General features: G+C 46.5%; 1 protein-coding gene across 1 annotated transcript; it reads right to left on the bottom strand.

Moving 5' to 3' along the window:
• Positions 1-1,158: 1,158 nt before the first annotated feature.
• On the bottom strand, positions 1,159-18,731 carry cox10 (cytochrome c oxidase assembly factor heme A:farnesyltransferase COX10). Its single transcript, XM_068305528.1, has 7 exons — positions 18,628-18,731; positions 17,741-17,883; positions 17,202-17,592; positions 16,436-16,560; positions 3,746-3,816; positions 2,091-2,323; positions 1,159-2,010 (listed from the first exon to the last, which is right to left on the bottom strand). Exons 1-7 carry the CDS (start codon positions 18,656-18,658, stop codon positions 1,592-1,594), a joined length of 1,413 nt encoding a protein of 470 aa, XP_068161629.1. The 5' UTR covers positions 18,659-18,731; the 3' UTR covers positions 1,159-1,591.
• Positions 18,732-18,966: the final 235 nt, after the last annotated feature.

The raw sequence follows: 18,966 nt of genomic DNA, 5'->3' as shown, positions 1-18,966 counted from the left end.
TTACTCATGCATAGTTCGCTCCTGGTGTTGCTGACTCTGGAGCTCAGACAGGCTTTGAATGGAAAATAAAGATTCAAGAGGTTTAATGATGGATGTCAAGGAAAGGAAAGGAGGGAAAGTTTTTATTGTGAGATAAGGCAGAGAAAAAATGAAATCGTCTGTTTTGCTTGAGGGTAAATGTGACGAATTTGACATGTGTCAAGATATTGTATTGGCAGGTCAAGTTTGAAAGTAATTTTTTTTTCAAAAACAAACAGTAAGAAGCTAAAAATCACCTCCATGTTGGTTTTTTTCGGTCCAGAAATACTCCAAGTGCCAACTTGACACCATCAGGACAAAAATCTCCAACTGTTGCTTTTAAGTTCGGAATGTTTTCTCCTGCATCAGTTGAGGAAATGGACGGTTGTGTCATCTGTGATGGAACGCCTCGCTCGGTTGTGGATTAATATATCAAGTAGAATTTAAAAAAATAAAAATAAAAAAGACAATCTCAGAAAGCCGAGTTGTTCTCGTGGCCGCAGGGACGTGACAGCGCCGGTCCCCGCTCCACCGCCATCCCAGCGGATGTTGTAACCCACGATGGGGCCATCCCACCGAGGCCACGACATTTAATCTCCACCCAGGTCGGGTGTGTGTCTTTGTTTCCTCTCTCCGGGCTGGAACAGCTGGCCCGATCGCTCCCCTTCCACCCTCTGATATGAAACTCCGCATCCGGTCAGACACTTTACGAGGACGTCGAGCTCCGTTTCAGGTCTCCCCTCCCCGGCCTTGGCTAAATCCCTCGGCCCCCTTTTATGGAGGAAGGATGGCAGCGGCAGGGAAGGGGACGCCTTTCTTTGTGGTGATGGAACTGTAACCAAATACTGAAAACTAGGAGTGGAGGGCGGAAGGGCTGACTGACAGGTGGAGAGGTGGCCTGTTTAGCACGGCTTACTGGAGGGACGGCGGCTGAAGCTGCGTTCACTGAAGCCCCACTGAAACTTAAATCCACGTTTCAAGCAGGCGTGGAGTCGGCGGCTCCACCTAACGAGGCGCAGTGTCGGTCGGTGTGACCGATGAGGCCGAGGCGCCATTCATGACTATTAAATGGAGTTTAAAAAGCGGCGAAGAAGCGAATGATGACAACAAACACGGGATCACACTCATGAGGCGTTTAATGTCGGAGAACATTTTGCACTTGTGGTTCTTTGTGTGTGGGGGTGGGGGGGGTGGGTGAGTGTATGGGGGTAAAATTCAGGCGCCTTTGTGTCGATTTGCAGAGGAACAAAACATGAATGTGCCAAAACCGTCGAGTGTCAACTTCAAGAAATAATAAATGTATCCTCCTTTCACATCCTCACAGAAAACCGTAAATCCTTCGACGGTGACCGTGAGGTCACGACCTTTACAGTCCCTTATTTTGCATTTGCAGTGATGATGATCCTCGTGGGGATCCATAGCAGACATTTACACTGTACAAGACCCTGTACGTAAATCATTGTAAATAAATACAGCGTATATACAGGACGCCGTCGTCACACGATTCTGTGCGTTTTTGTTTCCTGATCGAGCAACACGTCGAGCGCGCGGGTAAAAGAAATCAAACATCCACCTAAGAAGCCAAAGACCCTGGAGGTAGATCCGGATCCGCCCCCTCCCTGCGGGGCTTCTTGCATGTCAGCGCCAGCAGCAGCAGCATGGGGAGGTGCCACAGGCTGCAGAAGAAGAGTTTGCGCGCGCTGCTACGGTCCGCCTTGCGGTAGAAGCGGTAGGCCAGGTAGGTGATGTACAGGTTGATGGGGAGGGAGATGATGGGGAACGCCCAGGTGGTGACGTCCAGGACGGGGGCCGCGGTCGACAGCCCGACGAGGCCTGCGCTGTGGCGCAGCGCCACCCGCTTGCACATCCCCGGGTGGGTTACGGACATCATGCGGTAGCCGCCGCGGGAGTAGTCCTCCCTCAGGTTCCAGCTGAGGGCGTTGAAGTGGGGGAACTGCCAGCTGTACAGGAAAGCGCCCAGCAGCAAGGCACCTGGGGGGGGGGGCAGAGATGAATAAATTAAACCGTTTCAGAGAAAAGAGACGAGTCCGTCAACGCCCCGCCCGTCGTACCTGGATCCAGACACCCCGTGGCGGCCGTCCAGCCCATCACGGGGGGGATGGCGCCCACCACCGCCCCCACCCAGGTGTTGGCAATGCTGAGCCTCTTCAGCGGCGTGTAGCAACAAGTGTAAAGGAAGATGTTCAGGCCGCCGAGGAAGCCCGTCAAGGGGTTCACCGCCAGCGAGAGCAACGCCACCCCGGGAACGCCGCAGGCCAAGGCGAAGGTCACAGCGTGGAGGGGGCTGCAGCGAGAACGGGGAGGAAAACACACACGAGGGGAGCAGCTTTAATGTCAAGGTCAGCGTGAAGCTCATCGCCGCCGTGAGGACGACGGAGGAGGACAGCGAGGTCGTGTGGACGCCAGATAAGACGGTAATAGCCACACACACACACACACACACACACACACACACACACACACACACACACACACACACACACACACACACACAGCAGCCATGTTAAGACAGGAAGCTCATCTGATAAGAGTTTGCCAGGAATAAAAGCGCCGCTGCGACATGAAGGGCACGTGTGCAGAAAACCACAGCGATTCTGGCTTCCAGTCGTACTGAGACCCCCCCCCCCCGGCCCCCAGCCCCCCATCTTTTATTAAAAGCAGCGACGGCGAGGTCTGGTTCAAATCCACTAGTAAATGCTCCATAAATTAAAGAGGTGGGGAGATTAAAATCTTGACCAAACGCAGGGCTTTACTTAAAAAAAAAAAAAGCCAGGCGGGGCTTTTATTTTGGTAGTGCGGGGTGAGTGGGGCATTAATGTGATTAGTGGCGTTACGTGTGTTTCATGTGGGCTAAGGTGGGGCAGATAGGGGCTGCAGACAGCGTGGTAGTGGGCGGGCTCCACGGGGGTCGGGGCGGTAGTGGAGAGGGGGGGTTACTGTCTAACAGTCTGACACAGCGGCGCTGAGTCAGAGGTGACCGTCCTAAAGTTTGTGTTCCTTCACTTCCTCTTTGGTCTCAAATGCTGCCAAACTGCTACAAAGGGGGGGTGGGGGGTGGGCTGTCATCCGTGTTTTCACAAACGAATGATAATAAAGCCAGGAAAGATGAGACGCCGCTGTCGCCGCGACGTTAGATGACACGCCGTTTCCTACGCCGACATCAGCTGTGAGGGAACAAAGCCGGAGAACGTCGTTACCGCTCGCGCAAAGCCGACAGGGAGAGCGCGTTAAAAGTGTCCCAGTGGGGGCTTGTTTGACGGGAAGGTCCAGCCTTCCATCTGCCTGCTATGTCTTCACGTCTGAGAGAAGAGGAGGACGGAGTGTTCATCTCTGAGACAGACGGACACCTCCTGTCAGGGACGGGGCTGCAAGCCAAGACGGCGTTTAGATGGAGAAGGCGTTTTAGCTTTCACCGTGGACCGCTGGAGGCGCCTCGTCTCCGATGTCAACAGGTTGTTTGCTTTTGTCCTTCCTGAGTGAAAATGAAAGGAGCGACGGTGAGCTTAATCCCGCCGCTTCCTGGTCCGGACAATGGGCGGAGGGGGGACACGGTCAGGGTTTGTTTTCCTGTTTCAGTTCACGCATCAGGGAAATCAGGTGTTGAGTTGTTAGCCGTGACGGCGGCGGCTGATGCTACTGCAGAGCCGTGGCGTCGTTTTGAGGCCTTCACTCTTTTGCAAACTCTTTAAAGGCAGAAGAAGCGTACCTGATCTGTCCTCTGACCAGGGGACGGTTCTTGGTGCGGTTCATGTTGGAGTCGAAGGGAACCTCGAAGTACTGTAGAGACAGAACCAACAGCGGGTTAATGGGGGAAACAAATGCACTGAATCACTGAGAGTTAACAGACGTGGGGGGAGAAAGACTCAGAAGGAAACCTTTTAAGACATTTAAAAACATCTCAATAACGTTGGTGGTTCCGTGCAGCATCTGGAGGGGAACGACAACCCGGCAAACCTCTGAACCAGACGCTCAACCTACGGAGACTAAATGGACTGGAGGTGGGAGGTGGAAGGTGGAGGCCATGTCTGTTGGGTGGTGGGAGGAGGAGGAGGAGGCAGAGGAGGGTGGGGGGGGGGTGTTCTGGGATACAAATATGTGAAAAACTACTTCTACTCCTGTTTTATGATCCACGTTGGAGGAGTTTGCTTCAAAGTGCTCCCATGAGATTGGCAATGTGTGACTAAAATGCAAACACATGGGGTGCTTAAACGCAGGAACTGGCTAATCTGTGTGTGTGTGTGTGTGTGTGTGTGTGTGTGTGTGTGTGTGTGTGTGTGTGTGTGTGTGTGTGCAGCCAGCATATGGACGTAGATGCATTTGCCAGCATAAGCGTCTGAATGAGGAAGAAAACTGATAAAGTACTTAAACTGGGAGGCATTAAGATCCATCTCTCCTGGAAAACGTCTAATAAACTGATAATCCACTTTTTCTGTTCCACTTCCCAGATTTACTGCAAGAAAAAGTCCTGGTGGAAAACACCGCATTTAATTTCACATTGATTTTGTAATGAAGAAAAAATAAAAGAGGCCTGAATCAAGGTATAAAGGTTTAGACAATCGGAGCGTTAGCTTTAAGACATGATGTCTCCCTGATGCATCTGCAGCGGCGCTAAAACCCTCAAAGCGCCCAGAATCTTTAAAGTGAACTCTGGAATGCGCCACAAAGAACGTTTCCAGCTCTCCCGCTCAGCCTTTGGCCCGTGGATCACAGGCGAGCCGGGCCTGAGCGGACTGGTCCAGGTTAATGGACAGCTGTGGACGCGGCTGTGGGGACCCTCAAGGCCCGGGCCGAGGTGTTAATTCTATTTCCTGGGTCAGGAAATGCGTCAAGAGGTCAGGGGCCGCATGAGAGAAATCCACTTTGTGGCTCGGCCAGAGCCAAGTGGTGCTGAAACAGGCCTCAGGCGGGCCCCGGGGCCAGCACAGCAACACCGCTCATCATAAAAGAATCCACACAGTTTCCAACAACACCATCCCTCCCCTGGTGTTAGGAACACTCGGATACTCTCGGTGACGGCGCCCTGCGCGTCGGGCCCCCACAGACATATAAGGAACCTGAGCGGTAAATAAGAGGCGGGACCTTTACAGAGTGAGAAAAACATCTGAGCACAAAAGATCAACAGTGTTGCCGTTGTTTGGACGAGCCTGTCGTTTGTGTATACGGGTGGTTTCAAGTGAACGTCAACGTCACCCGGTCCACTCTCTCGCTCTCCGTCCTCTGTACCTCCTCAGGTTCATCTGGTTTGTATCAGCCGCCCCCCCCGGCCCGTGTCACTGTTTTCAGTGTACAAAAATCCACTCATGAATGCCAATTAGCTTTAAATTATCTCATTTAAAATTTATATATATATATATATCCTGATTTACAGATTGGATTCATTTGAAACATTTTTCTTTTTTTAATCTTTTGTGTTTTATATTGCATAATAAATCAAAACTTGTTTACCTCAACATGAAAAGTCTGTAAATTTAATTCGCCTTCATTTAAGTTTAATTTACAAATTAACTGTGAAATGAAGAAAAAAATTTTTTTCCGTTTCTTAAACTTTATTTCTTAAAATCTTGGAATGATTCCTGAATGAATGGAACTGAAACCAAAAAGCGACTGAGTCCATAGAAATGTGAATGAATCAGAACCGCTGCTTTCAATGCTAAACACAACCTCCCACATCCCCAAACACTGGGGGCAACAGTCGACAACAAAGAGAGGGGGGTGTCCAGCTTCTCTAAGCTATCGAACATGAAAACACGTTCAGTTTTGATAAGTTCTCAGGAAGTTCTGTTTTCTTCATGAAAGCAGAAGATTTTGCGACCTCATAGTCTGTGCACCCGCTGCTCCATCGGAGATGGGTTATCGACCCCACGCCTCCTATCAGACTGTTAAAACAACAACAGGAAGTCTGGTGAAGGTCAGAGAAGCGCGATACTGCGAGTACGCACTGCGCTTAACAGTGTTTGTTGGAAACGTACACCTTAGGAACACATGGCCGAGCAGCTGTACAGCCCCCCCGGATCCCAGAGAACATCAGCTGGCCCCGAACGCCACGCATCTCTGGCTCCGCCGGGACACCCAGGTGCAGCGCCGAGCCCGATGAAAAGATCATGTGATCCACTTGTTAGAATGTCACCTGTTGGCAACGCCGGAGCAGAGCGTCCGCAGGGATGGGCGCGCCCCGGTGCGTGCCAGCGGGAAGCGTGAGAGCTCTCAAAGCGGCCTTCAGCGCCAACTGTGAACCGTCTCTGATCAACCACTCCACAAACAAGCAGCCAAAGATTTACATAGATTAAGCTTCCCTCAGAAGTGAGTTTAATGATTCTGGCAGACGTTCGCCATGTTTTGAAGTCACATGAAAGGACACGAATGGAACACAACAGACGTGGTGTGCAGCCATAAACCAGTCCCAACACAGGAACGCAGGTATGGGAGATTGATATTTACAAGATGTTCCTGCCTTTGATTACATAAAGTTATTTCTGTTACTTTATTCACGCCCTAAAGAACCTGTTGTACTCTGTTGTACTCTAACTAAGAAGAAAATTCCAGAAGACATGACACGAAACAATCATCTGTTGTTAAAGTTGGACCCAAAGGGTTTTCGTGCCGTCCAACACATTTAAGCATTAAAAGAGGTGTTGAATACGCCTCCATCCTTTCGTTTCCGTTTGCGAGAGAATATTTAGAGGTGAAAAAAAAAAACGAAAAAAAATAGGAGAAGTGTCTAGAATGCTGCATCTGGACAGCCAGCAGATGTTTTCTTGCGTTTCTCGTCTTCTGCTGACGCGATGAAACGAGCGTTTGGTGCGATGACATGTGAGAATAAACCATTTGATCTGCACGAGAGAAAAAAAAAAAAAACGTTCAGCTTCAGCCTTGGCGGCACCGAACTCGCTCGAGCTACGACTTCTCTCCCGGTCGCCGCCGGAGGGCTCGCAGCTCTCCGTCCTGCCAAAGCGAACGTCTCATCCCCCCTCTTTCAGCTGCAAACCGAACCCATACCTCTTCCTTCTCTTTCTAGTGGCCCGCAGAGCTGCTGGCAGCGTTTCAGCTGGCATGGCGTTCCTCTTGATTAATGGCTCGAGTACGGGACGGTGAAGTCCTAAACCGTCCTCATGTTAATCAGCCAATTAATGCCGAGCAGATCCACATTACCTCTGCCCTAATCAGTTCCTTTGCCTGCGGAAGACACCATCGGGATCTGGCGGCGGAGCTGACTCCATGGTGGAGGCATGTGGGCCACGATGACTGGATGATGGGAGGGGGGAACAAAAAAAAAAAAAAAGAGGGAGAGATTTCTAAAAGTAGAGGATTACTCTGATATTCTGCTTCTCTTCTAACTTGCCTGATCAAAAGGAGGATCTGACAGCGGCTGTTTTCCCTCCATAAACAACATGAGGAAGGGTTTTTGGTGCGGAACTTAAAATAGATGGCGCTCATTCATCTTAACTCTGTGAAGACGATCTCCTAATCCGCAGGCAGACAGGGGGTCGTGGGGACGCCGGAGTTCAGCGATGAATGCTTTGTGCGTTGGGTCACGTCGTTCGATTCGCCTTTAAATGTTCAGTTCGAACTGGGAAACACCGCCTCCTAGCTGGAGGGAGGACTCGGATTTCAAGACAAATTCTTGGCAGATAAAAACTCCACGTTGAGGATCTCTTAAAGACACAATTCTTTCGTCCTTCCACAGGCCATGATTTATATATTCGCCACATTAATCAATTATGCATCACACCAGAAGAATGTTACACAGACTTTGAATTACAGGCCGAGTAAATGACTTTTGGCGTATTAATCTTCATTTGCAGAAAGTGTTTCGGTGTCATTCGCAGCTGGATCCTTGCAGACGCATCCGTTTTAACTCCGCCGTAAAACGTCTGCTGTGTAAACAAGACAAATTCCTGTCTTGGAGTGTTGGCTGGCCGTATCTCGAGTCTGCGCCTGATAAGTTAACGGTCATACTAATGAGGGCATTTCACTCCGGTTCCTGATTACCATTAACAGTGCACACATTTAAGTGCTTTCTATTCGGCCTCAAATACTGTGGGAAAACATCAGTGAAGGCTGAACGAGTAGAGCTTCCCCGGGTGTGTGGTCAGTTGTTTAAAGAGAAATAAACAGTCCTTTCCACCATCGATGGGCATTTGCAAATGACTGTGAGAGTGTGACTGACATGACAAAGACTGAAAGGCTTTCAACGCTTTGGGGGAGATTGAAAAAGAGGCATGACTGTGTGTACATCTGAGAGAATGTGAGTGTTTAGATTTTTCAAGCGCAGCTGTGTCCGACCACAGCGAGGCGCGGGACGGGTGTCTCGAAGATCCCGGAGAAGCTCAGCCCCTCGTGAAAATTAGAAACGATAAGGCGCAGACGTGCATGAAAGCCTTCACTGTTCTCTGGGAACGCGACAGCGGCCGTCAGCACCTCTGGTGGATTTGTGTTTGCGGCAGTGACCCATGGTAAAATCCAGCCCTTCATCTAGACAGCCTCCTTCAACAAGCCTTTCAAATCAAAATGATGAGGACCCTAGATGAAGACCACGACCCATAAAGAGGACGAGTTCAGCATTTAGGTGTTGTTTTATCCTCGTTCATCACGTGCTTTACCGTGAAATGATATTAAATTAAAGTTTGGACAAACTATGAAATAAAACAAGTCATATTTACAAGAAAAAAAAGTCATTCAATGAGCTCAATTATTAGATTAAGACGCCCGTTACAATTGAGGAGCATAAAAGACGACTGTATTTCTAGGTGTTGGATGGTTTAAAAAGGGAAACTTCCTGGGATGTGGGTCGCGTGTTTCATAATACCTGCTTGTCCTCCAGGGGACTGCTGTATCTGACGATATCGTGCCGATCCAACCAGATGACCACAGAGCGAGACGGGCTTTACCTTCTTCAATCAACACCATTGTTCTCGTTCCCTTTCTTCTTGTCAGCGTGTTGTGTAAACTAGACTTAACGATAACACACATGCAGGTTCTGGATGAAACGGCGCAGCTTAGTTTGGTTCAAGGACAAAGCAAGAAAACGCCAGGATGATGACTGAGAAACTGCTGATAGACCCGACGCTCATGGCATAAATGGAAAAGACTGCATTTTGCCGATTGATTTAAGTTCAAGAGGAAACTAGTTTCCACTTCCTCTACATCTGATACAGAAAACTCGTCTCGTCTCTTGTTTGAATTAACTCAGAGAGGAGATGCTTCTTCTAAAGCTGAAGTCAACAGATCAGTGTCCACGTCGACTGTACAACACGCTGCATCAATGCTGCAACCAAGTCTTAAACAAAGACGGCAATTTCAAAGCAGCAAAGCGTCATTAAAAATTGTGGGCTTGTGAAATTGGAGCCACTCTTCCCCTACCCACCCATTCTCTTAAAGAGCAATTACTATAAGAGAAGCACACAGATAAAAGGTCTACTAGCAGCAGACAGCACGCACACACACACGTGCATACACACACACACCCATACACACATGCCACGGGCACACGTTATCATTCTCAGGCTGATTACAGCTGTGTGGGTGCAAAATGAATGGGAACTCAGCAGTGGTTACTTCCTTCTGCTTGAATGAGTGACGAGTGGTGATTAATGGTGTTTCGAATAAAACATGTGTTACGCTTCAAGGTCTTTTTTGTGTGTGTGTGTGTGTGTGTGTGTGTGTGTTTTCATGCCTCTTGTGTTGGAGGCACATGGACAGATGGATAATGGCACAGAGGACGAATGCAGCTCAGACTTTGCTGAACTGCACCTAAATGATGATCCGTTGTCTTTTCTATCGTGACGATTGGGAGACAAGAGAATGGCGACTAGTTGTGGATGACGATTTCCGAACATGGAAAACAACACAACCCCCCCCCCCCGTCAGGCAGAGTGATATTATGCAGCCGCACCTTTATAACAGATTCATAAATTTTGAATGTGGGTTAATAATGGAGTGATATTTCAGCAGCTGGCTTACAGGTGAGCTCTGGTATTGAGTGAAAACAGTCATTAAGACCCGCAGCAGGGTAAAGTAACGTCACGCTGCAGAGATAGAGAGCAGATGCATCGTTTTTCAACGACGCGGTGATGTGTGCACACATTCTGGTTCAAAGTCACGGATGCTGCTGCTTTCAGATGTAACTACTGTTAGCAAAAAGCTACAAACACATGCTTCTTTGTCATAAAACAAAACAAAAAAACACAGCCTGATGAAGAAGCAAGACGCCATAAAATTTAAAATATTCAACAATGAAAGGCAATTTGGCAACACAACCATCTGACTGCATTAACGCTAATCTGGGTTTAATTAATCCTGCCTTGATTAATATTTAAAAGAACCCAAGCCCCCCCCCCCCCCCCCCCCCTCCAGCAAATGGCAGGATGGACAGCTAACAGCTAATGAGTTAAAAAAAATAACACACAACTTAATCACTTCTTTTATCGCAGGAAGACGGTGGGACATCCTAAAGATTTTGGGTTTTAGAAAAACTGAACTAATAAATCTGAAACAGATCTAGAGAACGTGGGACACGCCCAGGCTTTACCGAACGCTTTGGCGAATGTTGGTAACAATTTTGTTTTCCAATGACGATGCTCTTGCCCTGAAAGCGTCTTGGGTTTGAATCAAATTAGCATTCAGCGTGTGCTCACGGGAGCGCCATAAACAGGGCCGCTTTTGTTAATTATCTACGGACCGCAGCGTTACAAAGGGTGTTCCTGCTCGCCTTTGGCTAAGTTACCTCCAAATGGAGGAGGGGGTCTTCATGGGAAAAACGGTGAATTTGGCAAATCCATCTAAGTGATGTCATTAGAAAGAAGAAGACCTGACATCTGTGCACACTTACAACTCGACTTGGTCAGTTTAAGACGAGGAGTGTCCAATGACACCGTTGCCAGATTTGTTTTCAAGCAAAGCGGTCAAGTTTACTCGGCATTTATGTCTGAAACGGGACCAAACCAAACGTTGATGCCTCCAAAAGAAGAGCTGTCCTGATTGTAGAGCTCTACACCAAAGAAACAGAAGCTCTTCATTGGTGCATCAACATTTCCTCAGCTTTCATGAGCACTAAGGTGGGCGTCTGCCTCCCTCTGACTCAAAGCTCAATGGCGTCTCACTCCTGCCTTGTTGGTCACTGAAGCCTGTAATCAGTGTTTTGTCAGAATCCAAAGGCTAATCAGGGAGGTGTGTTGGGAGGGGCTCCACCTGCCCATCAGTCACTGCCGTTCATCCCCCGGGTGACGGCGGCTCTTGTTGTGGCGAGGCGTGTTCGCCCAAACAAGCACCGGTAACTCGCTGAGACACCTCGCGTGCGATCTTCATAAAAGATGATGACATGTTGTTGACTCCTTCGAGGAGTAGAGTCGGCTTTTTCCTTTTGAAGAGTTCCCTCCTTGTTTTGTCAAAAAGAACGTGGGAGGAGGAAGAATATTGATACAGATGCAGTAAATGCTTCAATGTAGGTAAAACGATGAAGACGGTACTGAGTTAAACTTGAAAAATAAAAACATTTTGATTCTTCTGATTTTATTATTGGAATCAATTTCATATCCTCGAATGCTTGGAAAAAATGGCTCACACTTCTACCGCTCATTGATATTTCAAGAATTCATCTCCATTGGACGTGATGCTGCCTGTTTTACTGACTGAATGAGGTTAGCTGGTATTTTAAGGATTCACATCAGTCGGATTTCTGCGCTGCGTAGTCAACACCCTTGAAGTACTTAGCCAGCTGCTGCTGCCAGACAACGCTGTCAGCTTCCTGTCAATCGACTCCAATGAGACCGTCCTGCAACTTTTCCTGCTTTCAGTCCGTCCACTAAAATTAAAATAACCAATATAACGCCAGGATGGTGTCCATGGTTAGCGCAGAAGACCTGGGTTTTGAAATCCTCAGATGAATTTAACAACGGAACCTACACGGTGTTGAGATGAAATGATAGAATATAATGAAAAAAACATGCTGTTTTCCGCAAATTTTCCTCACAGGAAAGGTAAATTTAAAAAAAAGAAATAATCAAAAATTAAATGCATTAGCAGAAGCCAGATTATTAAGATCCATCTATGTCGGAAGAGCGCTGCCTGGCAACAGTATTTGTTCATGTTTCCCCTTGGGCATCATCTTGGGGCTCTATAATAGATGGATTTACCCTTCATGACTTTATCAGAGGAAAGCATCTGTCTCCCTTCTGGGGTGCAGGAGATCCATTTGTACAGTGTGAAATGGAACGGCACCCTGGTGTTGACAAAGACAAAAGCCTTTAAAGAAATTAACTATTTAACAGCTCTGTCTGGTTAAATATTCATTTCAATCAGAATAGAAAAGATTGCCCACGGAGCCTTTCTATGCCATCTTGATAGGCAATTAAACAAAAAAAAAAGAAGACTTTCCATCCCTTCTCCCCTGGCTGAAGTGACAGCTTGATGGACACGGTTAAAACAAGGAGCTCAGAGTAATAGATGTCAAAGATCAGTTTGCGCTTTTGTTAAAAATAAGCTGCTGGAAATCCAAGGCTTAGCATTAAAGAAAGGAGCAGATTTTTGGGTGAAATATGCCCACATACAGTATATCCTCACATAGAAAATACACTTTCATACGGCCGATTACAGCACATGGTTGTGTGTGCTGGTGCTTTCACAATTCAACGCATGAAATGATCATAGTATTCACTCAATACAAGGTTATTTTGAAAGCATCAACGTCACTGATAGGAGAATGAGTTGAGGGTCGGGGCGGTTCTCAAACAAAATAAAAAGAAGCTGCACAAAAGATAGAAAAAGTTGGTTTTCATTGTCTCTGAAAAGCAAAGCGGTCGACAGGGTTTCAGTGGCGATGAGGTTTAGTTACAACTAATGATCTTCAAGAGGTACAAGGTTTTGAGGTACCCCGAACAACAACAAGAGGAACCCAATAATAGAAGACTGAAGTGGCAGCATTTACTGCCAAGGCGCATCCAGGTTAGGGTTAGATGTTCAAACAGCATCTGTCTTGTCACAGATGCTTAGAGCATGTAGCTTCGAATCTAACAATCAGAGGGCAACATTTTTTTGCCTGTCTTTAAAAGGTTCTGTAAACATTTGTTCATGTTTAGAACCGCAGAAAAAAGATTCAGAGATTTTTTACATCTTACATAAAGCAGAGATGGAATTGCTGCACGAGCGTCTGCTCCACCCGCCTCCATGTTCAGTCATGTACCCCTACGCTGACCACGATGCACGCACAGGGAGGCGTGCAGGAGGGTAAATAATGCATGCCTGCACAGGACGAGGTAGGGGCTGGGGGGCTGGGGGGGGGGCTACGTTTGAGTGGCAGAGTGGATGGGCTTTGGGGGTAGGGGGCTTGTGGGGTCTCTCTTGTGCGTGCCAACCTCAGACGGCTCACCGCAGGAGAGGCAGACACAAAAGAAAACTCCGTGACGTGGTCACGAAAGCAGAAAGGACATGAGGCGGCAGCAAAACAAGCCGGATTGAGTTTCCATCAAAACAAACACGCGAGCTGATGCGGTGCGACTCGCGCTAAAGCCACTGTCAAAACAGTCGGGCGGCTCTTATCTGACAGCCGAAAGGCCGTATCAAGTCTGCTTCGCGCTGCGTGGGGCGGGGGGCTCAGGTACCCTCAGGGGTTTTCTTTAAGGCTCCATCAGACCCAATTATCCAATTAGCCGAAGCGGCGGCCAGACGGAGGCGATGACGGCTGGAGCACCTGTGGAGGCCGACCCTGGTGTGGGGGGCCTCCAGTCCTGAAAACCAGACCAGCTCCTATTTTTTTAACTAATGCTAGCCAGCAGCTTTTCTTTTTCAGCAGGAACAGAAGGAACTCTGCTGTTTAAAGATAAGTTGTATTTAAAGACAGGTTTCGTAATTCAAGTACACAAAACCGTGTAGACGAAACTTCACATGCAAGGAAAAGTTTGTCAAACCGTAGGAGCTACAAGATCCGGAAGTTCAAGTTCAGTAATGACACTCATGGGCTTTTGTTTTCGCTGAATGTTTTTGATTGGGTTTTTTTCAAATTGACAATTAGACGTGGCTGTTACTTGATTCTGAGCGCTTACAACCTTCCATCAATTTCCCCAAGCAGAGTAACATTTTAAAAGGGAGACCACAACTGTTTCTGGTTGCCCCACAGGCGCTTCCCATTGGGACAAAGAGCAGCCCTGGGTTCTGACAGGTCCTCTAAAGGTCTGGCTGCCTCTTCCGAGAGCTAAAGCGTTTTGGTCTCCCTCAAGGCATTTTCTTCTTTCCTCACGGTAATTTGGCAGTTGTGTGGTCGCATACTTGCGTTCTCTCTTTAGATGTAGAGCATTAAGAGATTAGAGGCGAGCAGCAAGCATCCATTGAAAATTATCCCAACTTCCTGCTTTGACTTGTTTGCCACGCTTTTGTTTGACTTTTAATATAGAATGAGGCTTCTACCAACATCACCGATGGTAACGTACACATTTTTCAAGATGAAAGAAGTGATTAAAGAAAAAAAACCTGGCAGCAGGTCTGAAGGTGAGACGGTTTGCCCTCCCCATTCATATTTCTTTTCAGGATTACGCAGAACAAACGGACGACCTGAACATTGAGCTCATTCACACAGGTAAGGAAGGGTGTGTCCTTAGCATTTTGGTCAATCGCAGAGCAATGTCATAGTCACAGCACGACATGAAATTACATGTCACACATGAAATACTTTGTGCTTCTGTGTGTGTAATTACAGTGAAGAAAATGATACGACATGTCAAAGTAAAACAGTACCCACAACATCGGAAGTAGAATGACATAATTTTCATACCAGACAAGCAGAGGGGGATAAAAAATCCAACAACAATACAAGTTGACACCTAATCATGACAGCCAGCATTCAAATCAACATGTCTCCTTAAAGGACTTTGTCTGACAAGTCACTTGGAAAACTCAATAAAATACAGGTGACTCCGAGGCATCTCAATCTCTGACTAAACCTGTGTTCACACCGCACCATTTTCTACCCCCACCTCTACGCCGTTGGTCGATTTCACTGCGGTCCAATTCAAAAGATTCACCTCTTTTTTCACTGATCTAGTCCTTTTCTTTCTTGTAGTTCTGACATCAAATCCAATTCCAACTGTTTTCACCGCAGCCCAGCTGGATGAACTGTTGGCTAGGATCACAAATGGGACTACCTAGCTGGATACCCTAATCTGCAGGAAAACTTTAGGAATGCTTGAATAATCATGCTAATGCTAATATAAAAAGATATTCATTCTTTTTGATTTGCTTGTATTTTAGAGTTTAAAAAATACTGACTTCAAAAATGCGCAAATTGACAAGAACGCCAAGTCTTTCCTGCAGGATTTGTATCGTTGGGTCTACATGTGTTCTAAGATTCACCTTTGGCCCTTGCTTCACCTTCCCTGTAGGTGTGAAACCAGACCTGATGAGGAGACCAACAGCGAGGTGCTGAGGATAATAACATTAGATCAGTGACACATGAAGCCATGTCGTATCCTCACCTCAGGACTGGGGAGAAAATGAAGACTGGCAGGTTTGATGTGAGAGTGGGCCTCACAGATAAAGGGACACCCGGGTTACAAATGTCGGCGGCTGCGTCCTACATCACTCAACGCTCTGGACATTTCGGAGCTGGAGCCGGGGCTCCTTGCGCTAGCGTGAGGAGAGGGGGGAGCATTTTTCAAATACCTGAGGAATATTTACACACCTGCACGGTGTGAGGTAGGGGTGCACACAGGAGGGAGAGTGCAGCGCTGTTTCAGGTCACTGAATAGACAACACAACTGATGGACTGACTGACAACATTCAGCCTTACTTACAAAAACACAACTAAGTAAACGCTGCATGTTGGGAGCCCCCCACATCACTCATTATTGTTACATAACGACGCAGACAGCAGTCGGAATGCCGCTTTTGATGCTATGCTGGGATGGGAGGCAGGCAGATGGGCTTGGCCCCATAGGGCAGGAACATGAATTGTAATCAATAGCGAAAATTACAGGCCAAAGTCACCGTGGAGCAAGTTCAATCTCAGGCTGATGGAGAGGTCACCCATTAAACTAATATCCTTGAGTCATGGGGCAAATTCCTACGCACAGCGTCAACACCGGCAACGGGAGGCTGTGCTTATTGAAGGCATTTTAAGTGTCTCTTTTGTTTATAGCTTGGAAGAAAGCTTTCAGCGGGGAAATAATAACAGCGTTACAGTTCGCTCAGAACATGTCTGAGATGCGCAGCAGGAGAGGAATGTAGACTGGATCCAAAAGGATGTTCTGGGTGTCTAAGAACTTTCTACAACATGAGCGCCATTAGAAGACAGAACACTGTACGTGTGCTTCCATCATCAAGTTTGTGCACGTTTGAACAACTGTAAGCAAAATATGAATTATTTTTCAAGAGGTCTACAGACAACATGAACAGATATTAGGTAACTGACCTGGTTGATCGAATTGGCGGCACAAGAGGCGAGGCCCGTTCCCAGAGACGACACGAAGAAGATGAGGGGGTCAAAGGCCACCGGCGCCATCGCAAAACCAGCTGCTGAAGTTATTACCACCAATGCTGAAATCAGATGAGGAATAATGCAAACCTTTCCAACACACATTTTTTTCAAGTTTGCCATTCCTTGCGGGGGGGTGGGGGGGTCATCTTAGGCTTGTTGTACACTAGGGGAAACTTAAATTGCACAATTTATCTGAGAAATGTCTCTAAAATTGATTAAACCTGTGAAACATTCAGCTCCTCACAACAGAAAAATGGTCTATGGTGGAAATCTCCTTTGAGGACTGCCCAAATTTGCCCAAACCAACATGAGACCTGACACAGTTGATCTCTATGTGGTCAATAAGCTGGTGCTTTTGTACCGTGGCGCGACAACAGACGTGACGGCACCTTCTCAAAGGACTCTGGACAACAACAATGAGACTCCAGAGAATCACTGCCCAGAGTTGTCCCTTCATAAAAGTAGCACATAACTCCTCTTGCACACCTCATAACAGCATATGTGGACATAAAAGAGACATTCTCGTACATTTTAAGTTAGTCTAGAGATAATGCGCACATTTTTTTTCATTTATTGTCCTTCTGATTGGGGGTAGAGTAGGAATTTCAGGAGCCCAGTTTAATGCCTTTTATGTGAGAATAGCTCAAATTATATGGAAACAAATCAGACTGTACTCAGTGTCAAGCAGAGGTATACACACCTGTGAGTTTGATTTTAGCAAGCCGAGAATAGATATCCGGCAAATCAGCAACATTCAACTTTAGCTGCTTCCACTGCCGGTCTAGACGAGCTTGTTTTGCTTCATCCGTCTCCACTTGGACGTGAGGATTCTCATCTGCATTCGCATTTGATAAAGAATTGCTTTGCAATGATGTATTTTCTGCATTTGGATTCAAGGGTGATATTTCAGGTTGAGACTTCCTGGTCCTGCCATCTGGCTGCGAAGCAGAATCTGTATTCGCAGGATCAATGGTTGGTATTCTCTGCAACTGTCTTTCAACACTGTCATCTCTCTCATCCACAATAGTCACGGCAGGAGCCTGCTTTGGGATGGCACGTTGGTGAAGCTCACTGTTCTTCTTTGTTACGTACTGAAAGGAAAACAATTTCACATAGCGGTTTAAAGGGGTGGTTTAGATTTATAGCAATAAATCTATATATGGACATATTACAAAAGTTGTTTGATAAAAAGAATATTTTAATTACAAAGAAGTAAATTTTGTGGAAAGCAACGAATACCTGGCGTTTCAAGAAGTTGAGATGCTGGTATGTCAGCCAGGTCGATGGATCTCTTCTGTGCAGCTGAATCAGACCGCAAGCGGTCTGATTACATCTAGAAGTATTTTGAACTAATTTCTGCTTCACAGTCACACAAACCAAACCTGAAGGAAATGTGAGAAGCACGTATATGGCCATTTGATCAATCTTGCATAGGCACGTTGAGACATTAAATGTGGTAAAATAAAATAAACTAAACACAACACACAGTTGCAAAGAAAATACACAGCTGAAAGAACTGTTTGATGCATTTAAGACACGTTTAATCGCTCAGTTGCTTTATAATTCAATGGATATCGTTGCTGCACATCTACCACCAATAAATCTTGACTGTACTGAAGGCGGAAGCTGTGTTTAAGAGCTCTGCACTCTGACCAGTGGTAGCTCATCTTCATGCTGGTTTTAGTATTTTAATAGACAATACATTTATATGTGTGAGGTTCATTTAGGTTGACTGAAAATCTGGAGCTCCCCCAGTGAGTTAGAAGAAAACCATAAAAGGAAATAAAAACAGGATGGTTATGAGAGTCGTCACATGTGATGTGGAAACTAAGTTAAAAATCCCATTTTAACATGTTTCGTCTTTATTTTTGTTTTGTATTCTGTGACATAAGCAATAATGCAGATGTCGGCATTCACAGTCGGCCAGTATGATACTAATTTTAGCATCTAACTATGTGAGTGACTTCCACCTAAGGTCACAGCTAGCCTATTACTAAACATCTCGGCTATGCTAACTAGGTAGCTTCCGTCTTAGCTACGGGGGTCGTTTTCAGCCAAAACGACTCTAAACCGACTTAAACCTGCGCTGTATTTAAAACCAAACGCCGCCTTTTCCGTTTTTTTACCTGAAAATCTGCGACACGACGATTTATACATGTTCTCCAGTCATAAAGCCGGCTCCCGTTCCGACCCTTTCACACACAGTAAGTCTCCATTGTGACCTCCCGAGCTCGTCAGAAACACTTCCGGTGCACAGGACGAAGTGACTCGCGCTGGTACGCGTCACACAGAAAACCATCGAAATAATATTCATTGAATATAATGTACATTTACAGAGTTTGAAATACTAATGTGCGTAATTTACTATAATTAAATATATAATCGAGCAAATTGTCATCATTTAATTTTATTTGCTTTTATATAGAAGTAAAGTAAAAAACGTAAATAGTAAGTTAATGTAACAT

Source organism: Antennarius striatus, chromosome 21 (assembly GCF_040054535.1).
Source record: "Antennarius striatus isolate MH-2024 chromosome 21, ASM4005453v1, whole genome shotgun sequence".
In the NCBI taxonomy this organism is placed as follows: Eukaryota; Metazoa; Chordata; class Actinopteri; order Lophiiformes; family Antennariidae; genus Antennarius; species Antennarius striatus.
This window is presented reverse-complemented; position numbering and strand designations above follow the sequence as displayed.

What these genes read in the sequence shown, in the direction of transcription:
- cox10 (XM_068305528.1), bottom strand. Translation starts at nt 18,658, where the DNA reads ATGTATAAATCGTCGTGTCGCAGATTTTCAG. An exon ending in TCAACTTCTTGAAACGCCAG is followed by an intron (nt 17,593 to 17,740) that starts GTATTCGTTGCT and finishes TTTTCCTTTCAG; the next exon opens with TACGTAACAAAGAAGAACAG. An exon ending in TGCTAAAATCAAACTCACAG is followed by an intron (nt 16,561 to 17,201) that starts GTGTGTATACCT and finishes ATCTGATTTCAG; the next exon opens with CATTGGTGGTAATAACTTCA.